The following is an 8,444-nucleotide window of genomic DNA, read 5'->3' as shown; positions in this document are numbered from 1 at the left end:
AATTGCTTAAATTATGCACTAATTTAAACCTTGATTTAGCATGCGGCATTAAAAAGAAAATTTAATTTCTAGGTTTTTCTCTATCATATTTTACAGCTAATGTGTTAATCTGTCCGAAGCTATAAATTAGGATAGAGTTTTGCATTTGATTAACTACTGAACTTTCTACCAAAAGTTACCTAATAAGATCTTGGTCACGAGTAAATGAGGGGAACAACTGAAGTGACAACAACAGAAGCTTCTTATAAATAAGTAGGTTTGATGAACTGTGCTTCATTTATCCTCTTTTTGGCAGAACACTTTATTCTCTTTAACATTTTTATGCAGTTGACCAAATGAAAATTTGATCTGGTATCATTGTTCCTTTTTTTAAAATGCATGAAGAGGAAAGGTATTCTTACATGCAATTCCCGAGCTTTCTCACATGTCCAACCTTTTTCTGGATGGTGATGTATTTCTTCATAAACATCAACCAAACGAGGTTGAACTCCATTCTGAGACATTTTTTGCAAAGTTCAAGGAATTATTATATGTCAATTGTAGAAACATATAAAAGCAAGTGTTTAAAAAGAATATTTGGTTCAATAACTATTACCTTCTCCTCAATATACCGCACAAAGGACTTGCTTCCGCCACAATGGTGAACTTGTAGTGCAGCCCAGTTCCTTTGATTTTGCTCACTAATTTCCTACACAAAGAAGGTATTGAAAAGTTTATGGTTAATTATGTTACTACTGTTGCTCAAAATAATAGCAAAATCTTCAACTAAAGAAGGTACAATTAGCCTATTATTTGAAGTGGAATGTGAGATTACCTTATGCTTTTCAGACATGAAACGATTGCACAATACTAACCAAACTTTAGACCGAACACTTTTATATGGATTTTGAGGTGCCTCATCAGGGTCAAACAAATTCCAATGACTTTTTACCTCATGTCAGTAATTCTTGAGTCGAGTATGAAGTTACAAATCCACAACTTCTTTGTGGTGTGGATCATTGAAATCAACTTGAAAATGTTCCTATAATACATCTAACTTTGGAAAACCAACTTCAATTTAAAAAATAAAGAAGTCACAAGTAAATAACAATAACACTTCACCTTTATTTCATTATACATAATTTGTTTTTCAATTTCTAGAACATCAAGCCACGATTCATAAATTAAGAGTTTTCCACTACCACGCACTATAATGCCGACTTCAGCTGTAAATACACCAGCATTATCCCCAGTGACCTTCATGTATTCTGGTTTGATTTCAACTGGAATAGGTCCTCCGTAAAAATCTTTAAGTTGCATTTTCTTTTCATTTTTTGCAATTCCACGTCATTTCACCCTAGTCGAAGCTGCACATGATTGGTACAACAGTCAATAAAAAATATGTGAACATATAATGAAAAAAAGACAAACATAAGATGATACAAAGCAATTTCCATTTATTTCACTACACACGAACACAATCTCAGGTTGAAATATTGCCAATCGCGGTCGCCCACTTCAATGGTGATATATTGACATGTAGGTAGAGAGAGATTCTTCTCACTTTTTGATAATACATTCTGAATTCTAACTGCTAAACAGCCTTACCAGCAACAAAAGCACCCTCACCAGATAAATCCCAACTATGGCATAGAATGATTGAAACATCTGGATAAAAAATGAAAGCATCTTTGATATATTGAACCCAACTACCAATGATAAATTGATGCAACCAGAAAATTAGTTTTCACAAACTCAGTAGAACATTACATCTCTATAATTAATTAAGTAAAACTTAGCAATTGTCATACTCTAAATAAATACTAAGTAGAAGAATTCATAGGCATATTCTCTACTGATGACAGCCATAATCTAATTAATGATTCTATATTCTGTATAGAAGAAGCATAATGAAAGTTTTATGTGCATTGTAGAATAAACTTGAATATTAGTATATAGTTTTACTATTAAGATGAGGTTCCCGAGGAAGCTAATATAAGAAATATTTGTGATTAAGCATAAAGTTTCAAACTAGAATCCAGAAATTCTTTAAAGACATTAGAAGAATTTTTAGGCAATTTTCATCATAACAACCAATGTGAACCTTTCTCAATGAAAATATAGTTATCACATCCTATGACTTGTACTCTTTTTCATTTCAAGATGAATAAGAGAACACAAACTACAAATTGAACCCTTACAATAATATACAAAACAAACAACAGCGGGATGATGAAATTGCAATACCAATTCAAGGATTAAGTTCTAATATATGTTTTGCCAAAAAAGGTGTATATATAATATAATTGTCTCTCAAACAGGCGGCATCAACTGGGAATAACATTCCATTCTATGAATACAAATTGCACAAGAGGAACCATCTTAGCCAACATATATTATCAGTGTACTGCAATTCAAAAAAAGTAGAGAAAAAATATGGCTAGTTGTTGTGAGTGCACTTTTAAACAGAATATTTAAAAGCTAAACTAGTTGTTCTGTTGAAAGCAAAAATTAAATGTAGAAACTCTTAATCCAGCACAATGGGGCTTAATAACAGGTACTACAAAGTCAACAAAGCAAACAACAGAGAATTGCTTCAAATTGGAGACTAAATTTAGTATTGATCTCATTCCTCAAACACGTAAAATAATATTTTAAAAGTGTTAATGATCTACATGCAAAGCAGTTTTTAGAAAGAAAATTGATGGAACAGATAAAATAATATTTAATTTCAAAATATAATGATACCTGATGAACTATTGGTTGAAGCCATAAGAATACCTGGAAAACAGCTCTTGAAAGTAAGATATATATATATATTGAACTAAAGTACAAAGTTTATTCTATTTGCATGTGTGAGTAGGTTTGTATGTATGTATCATGTAAATAAGAGGAGGAAACAGTCGAATGCTAGATATTTGAAAAAACGGTGACAAGGAATATAGACCTCATGATTTATGTGCAGGAAAACAAAAAATTGTAGGATACCTGATCTAGCAGCCCTTGTTAGCAGATCTAACTCTTTTCAGATATCCTTCAAAAAGTGAATAGAGGCAAAAACAAAAAGAAGCAAAATTTAAAAAATCAATTCCAAGGAAAAAGTAAACTCAGTAAAGGAAAACAATAAAATAAAACATGGTATCATTGGTTCATGTAAGCCAGAGATGATATTTAAGAATACAGACCTCAACATACATAAACTGCAACTAAATGGTAAAATCTTACCATATTTTGTTTTAATTTAACCAAAGGGAGAAAGCACTAACGGAAAACAATAAAATAAAAAATTGAAAAACTATCCCTCTTCCCAATCACTCTCGTCAGTATCATCATCAGTAAGCAAAGTATATTCCTCATTAGTGGTGGAATCAAATAATTCAACATCTTCATTGTCAACCACATGAGTGTCTTGCCTACACTTGTGAACAACTTCTACATCAATCTGATCACTGGGGATGTTATCCCTATTCAACGACAATTGATTTATATTTGGGCAATCTTGTACAACCCCATCAACAATGCAAGGCTCAAACTCTTGATATGCATCATTCTCAGTGTTACTTTCATCTTCCTCTTCATCTCCCTTTCCATCTTCCACCACTGAAACATCAAATATTCTTCTACAAGTTATTTTCTGAACCACCTCCCATAAACCCCGTAATTTGGTATCCTTCATATAAAAGACTTGTTGGACTTGTTGAGGTAGAACAAACGGCTGATCCTCGTACAATTGACGTGATACATTAACGCTAGTGAAGTGGGGATCTTTGTGTATACCCAGCTTTGTAGTAACATCCCTCCAATCACACTTGAAAATGAAAACCTTTCCACCTAGAATGTATTTCAACTCAATTACATCTATTAAAACACCATAATATTCAACGCCTTCACATTTAACAGATATACCACTATTTTGAGTTTTTCGATTTTGCTCCCTATCCTTTGTGTGAAATCTTGATCCATTTACAATGCAACCAGAGTATCGTTTGACTCGTCGTTCAGGTCCACATGCCAATGAAAAAGTATCATCATTTATTGATGAGTCCTTTAGTTGTCTCATTTGCTTGATCTATAAACACAATACATATTAACAAATAATTACTTCCAAATATAATAAATTATATAATTAGAAACAATAGAGAAAAGCAATAAACACTTACACGTTGTTCAAACCAAATTGGAAATTTCAGTGCATGCCTTCATTCTACCGTGGATTGTGCTGGTTGTGGTAAAAGTTCCATATATTCTATACATACATATATATTTTAAAATGTTATATGCAACTGATTATAAAAAATATATGAAGATGTAAAATTATTGAAAATGAAAAATCAAATAAAATTAACCAACCTCAATATCGGCTGGATTTCATCGCAGTTGTTCAAAACATATAAATGAGCCCTATCAATGTCCATCAAATCCAATGTATCATAACTTAAGGAACCTCATGGACGAAGGACTTGTCTAAATACATATAAGGAAGCTCCTTGCACAGTTTGATCTCCCTCATAATTCCGTTCCTCACGGTTAAACCGTGTCTCAACTCCACTGAGATACAAAGAACAAAAAGTTATGCATTCACTATCCACGTAAGCTTCAGCAATTGAACCCTCCGGGCGTGCTTTGTTGTGCACGTATGACTTAAGAGTGCACAAAAATCTTTCAATAGGGTACATCCATCGATATTGTACAGGACCAGCTATGAGTGCCTCCTGGGGTAAATGCACAGCAAGATGAACCATGATATCAAAAAATGTTGGAGGGAAGATCATTTCTAACTTGCAAAGTATAAGAGCAATATCCCTTTCAAGAGCTTCTAGCACTTCAACCTTTAACGTCCTGTAACACAACTCCTCAAAGAAAATGCCAAGTTTAGCCAATGCATTACAAATATCATGATATAAGCAACCACGAATGCCGACGGGTAAGAGTCGCTACAGAAGAACATGCGAGTCATGACTTTTCATCCCGTATATTTTGCATTCTGCAACATTAACACACCGAGATATGTTAGATGCATATCCATCTGGAAATTTAATCATCTTCAACCATTCACAAAACTCCTTTTTTTTCTTTTGTTAACAGTTTGTAACGTGCAGGTGGCATCACATATTTTGCACCAGTAGAGATAAGATGCAATTCTTTTCTTATTCCCATCTTTTGTAAATCCAGACGAGCCTTCAAACTATCTTTTGTTTTCCCTTCAATATTCATCAAGGTCCCCAACACATTGTCACAGATATTTTTCTCGATGTGCATGATATCAAGGTTGTGCCGCAACTTGAGAAATCTCCAATATGGAAATTCAAAAAAAATGCTCGTTTTTGTCCAATTAAGGTCGATTGTAGTACATTTCCTCTTTTTAATATTTGATACCTTCCCGAAATTGACATCCCTTATATGATCTAATTGTTCTAATTTTTCTAGAATCTCATCCCCAGACAACTCCTTAGGTGGTAATCTGTGTTCCTTATAACCATCAAATTGCTTCGAACGATTCCACCAGTCATGATCCAAATCTAACCAACGTCGATGACTACGATAACTAATCTTTTTACCATCTTTCAACCACACTGATTATGTGTTGTCCATGCACCTTGGACATGCCATGTACCCCTTCGTACACCAACCGGACAAATCCGCCAAAGCAGGAAGGTCATTTAAAGTCCATAGACATACCGCATGTAATTTAAATTTTCTTCTAGTATATGAATCAAAAGTTGAGACACCATCCACCCACAATTCTTTTAACTCATCTATCAACGGTCTCAAATACACATCAATGTCCTTTCCAGGTGATTTTGGACTGGGAATAAGCAACGGCATGAACACATATGGATCCCTCATCAATTTCCAAGGTGCCGCATTGTATGCTACAATAAAGACAGGCCACACACTATATGCATTGTTCATGTTACCAAATGGATTAAATCCATCAGTTCCTAACCCTAATCGAATGTTTCGAGGGTCTTTTACAAACCAACCATGTTGATTATCAAATTCCTCCCAAGCTCTAGAATCTGCCGGATGTTTTAAAACATTCGTCTCCTTAACACACTTTTCCTTATGCCACCTCATATCTTTCGCAGTCTTTCTTGACATATACAATCTTTGAAACCTTAGTTTCAAGGGAAAATATCGAAGAACCTTCTAAGGAACTTTTTTCCTTTTGCCTTCATGGAATTTATACCAAGGTGCACCACATTTAGGACACTCCTCATTGTGCTCATATTCCTTCCAAAAGAGTACACAATCATGTTTACAGGCATGAATCGTCTATAGCCAAGTCCTAAATCACGCAATATTCTTTTAAGCTCGTAATGGGATTTTAGCAATGTCTTATCTTTTGGCAACAACTCTTTAAGAAACTCAAGTAACATAGTGAATGACTTGTTAGTCCATCAATTCATAACTTTTAGATGGAGTAACCTAAGAATATAAGACAACTTTGTGAATTTCTGACAACCTGGATACACCTCACATTGTGAATCTTGCAACAATCTCGCAAACCTATCTGCACCCCCTTCCCCTTCACCCTCAGGGATATTAAGTGGACTACTATTATGTTGAATATCTTCTTGTTCAATATTCATGTATTCTCCAATCCGTATGTCTTCCAAGTATTCATGCACCTCATCAGCATTTCCACTTTGGTCTTCTATATCATTAACACCAAGCTCAACTTGATCATTATTTGAGTTTTGAACACTCTCTCCGTGATATATCCAAGTCGTGTATTGTTTATACATTCCATACTTGTATAAATGATCCTCCACTTCTTTTAGTTGCCTTACTAGCTTGTTTTTACAACTACGACATGGACAGTACGCTCTATTTAAACCATCCACATGACCACTCGCAAACTGAATGAAATCTTCTATTCCTTGCAAATACAGTGGATGAACCCTAGTTGGAATTTGCATCCAACTCTTATCCATCTAAATACACATAGAACAATATATTAATTAATCAAGACATAAAACAATAGACAAATTGCCTCAAAATGTGTTTGCTTGGGAAGATTTAAAACTGGCTAAATGTGTGTGTGTGTGTGTGTGTGTGTATATATACTAGATAAAACAGAAATGTGCTAAAGTGAATAATCTTAATTTCAATGAAAAAAGAGTAGATAAACCCTAAAGCAGCATGGAATTGGTATTTATAAGCACAAAAACTAAATTGTAGTACAATTATTTAATTTTATACTTGCACATATTATTTATGCAACATTAATGAAAAATAATGAGTTCCTAAATCATAAGTTCTGATACCACATGTAAACTATAATAATTCGTGTTAAGTCATTAATCACAAATTTACATGAATATCTTAGAACTTTATGATTTTCACATATCTATAATGCATAAATAAATACTAGTTAGATATAAATACCTGATTCATGATATCAAATCTTGTTGAGACTAAGTCCAACGTCCAGATCCTTCAACCACGAACTAATCTGCAACTCTGATCAACACGCAAAGGTGAAAACTGGTTTCTCTCTTTTGGCCTTTTGCACACATAAAACTTTTACATATTGTTTTCATTAGCATACATAATTAATGGAGTATATGCACTTTTATAAATGCAGAGAGAGGACCAGTTTTCCTTTTAGTAACATAATTCTATTTTCCATCAAAGTAAGGAATATGAAAGGAAAACGCTACTCCAATACATAATTACCAAAAAGGTAATTATAAGTTGACTAAATAATATAATATAATATTAATCTAAAATCTATTTACTTAGCCACCAAGTAATATGTCACATGTCCAAATCATGTGGGCCACAATTAAATAAATAATCTTACATTCCTACGTGAAAGGAATAGAAATATTTCATGATATATCACGTGAATTTTTAGGATTGTCTCGGAAGGCATATATTGAAAAAGTTCTAGAAAGATTTGGTATGGAACATTATTAAACCAGTATTATTCCATATATAAAAGGGGATAAATTCAGCCTAATGCAATCCCAAAGAATGAGTTAGTTAGAAGGTAAAGAAACGAAAAATATTCCTTATGCATATATTGTGGAGTTTGATATATATACAAGTTGGTATGGGATAAAAGATTATATGCTTACACTTAGGAAGACATTTTTTAATTGATTATTTGTTTCTTTTAGCTGGAAGAACAATATTATGAAAAAGTACAAAATAATTTTTTATTACTTTGTCTATTATGAATTTTTAGTTTGTAGCATGCTTTGAGGCTACAATTTATTATTGTAGAATTTATTTCAGGATTTGGAGTTATGGGTACCATTTTCAGATTGCTGAAAATTTATGCTCCAATTGTTGATCTTCTTGTATGAAAAATGATAGGTATTCTAAAGTTGAAATACTTGATCATTAAAGAAGATGTTTAGAAACAACAAATGTCTATTGAATATATAAGCACACAACTTATGATTGCAATCCATTAACGAATGGACTACCACCCAAGACATTTATGGAACATG

The 8,444-nt window shown here is 33.1% G+C and overlaps 1 protein-coding gene across 1 annotated transcript; it reads right to left on the bottom strand.

Moving 5' to 3' along the window:
* Window positions 1-3,274: 3,274 nt before the first annotated feature.
* Window positions 3,275-6,057, bottom strand: LOC132276140 (uncharacterized). Its single transcript, XM_059777421.1, has 4 exons — window positions 5,610-6,057; window positions 5,356-5,498; window positions 4,452-4,913; window positions 3,275-4,048 (listed from the first exon to the last, which is right to left on the bottom strand). Exons 1-4 carry the CDS (start codon window positions 6,055-6,057, stop codon window positions 3,275-3,277), a joined length of 1,827 nt encoding a protein of 608 aa, XP_059633404.1.
* Window positions 6,058-8,444: the final 2,387 nt, after the last annotated feature.

Source organism: Cornus florida, unplaced genomic scaffold (genome assembly GCF_030987335.1).
Source record: "Cornus florida cultivar Cherokee Brave unplaced genomic scaffold, ASM3098733v1 CherokeeBrave_3.0.0_Hap2_Chr10, whole genome shotgun sequence".
NCBI classification, from domain to species: domain Eukaryota; kingdom Viridiplantae; phylum Streptophyta; class Magnoliopsida; order Cornales; family Cornaceae; genus Cornus; species Cornus florida.
The sequence above is the reverse complement of the archived record's forward strand: the minus strand, read 5'-3'. Positions and strand labels throughout refer to the sequence as shown.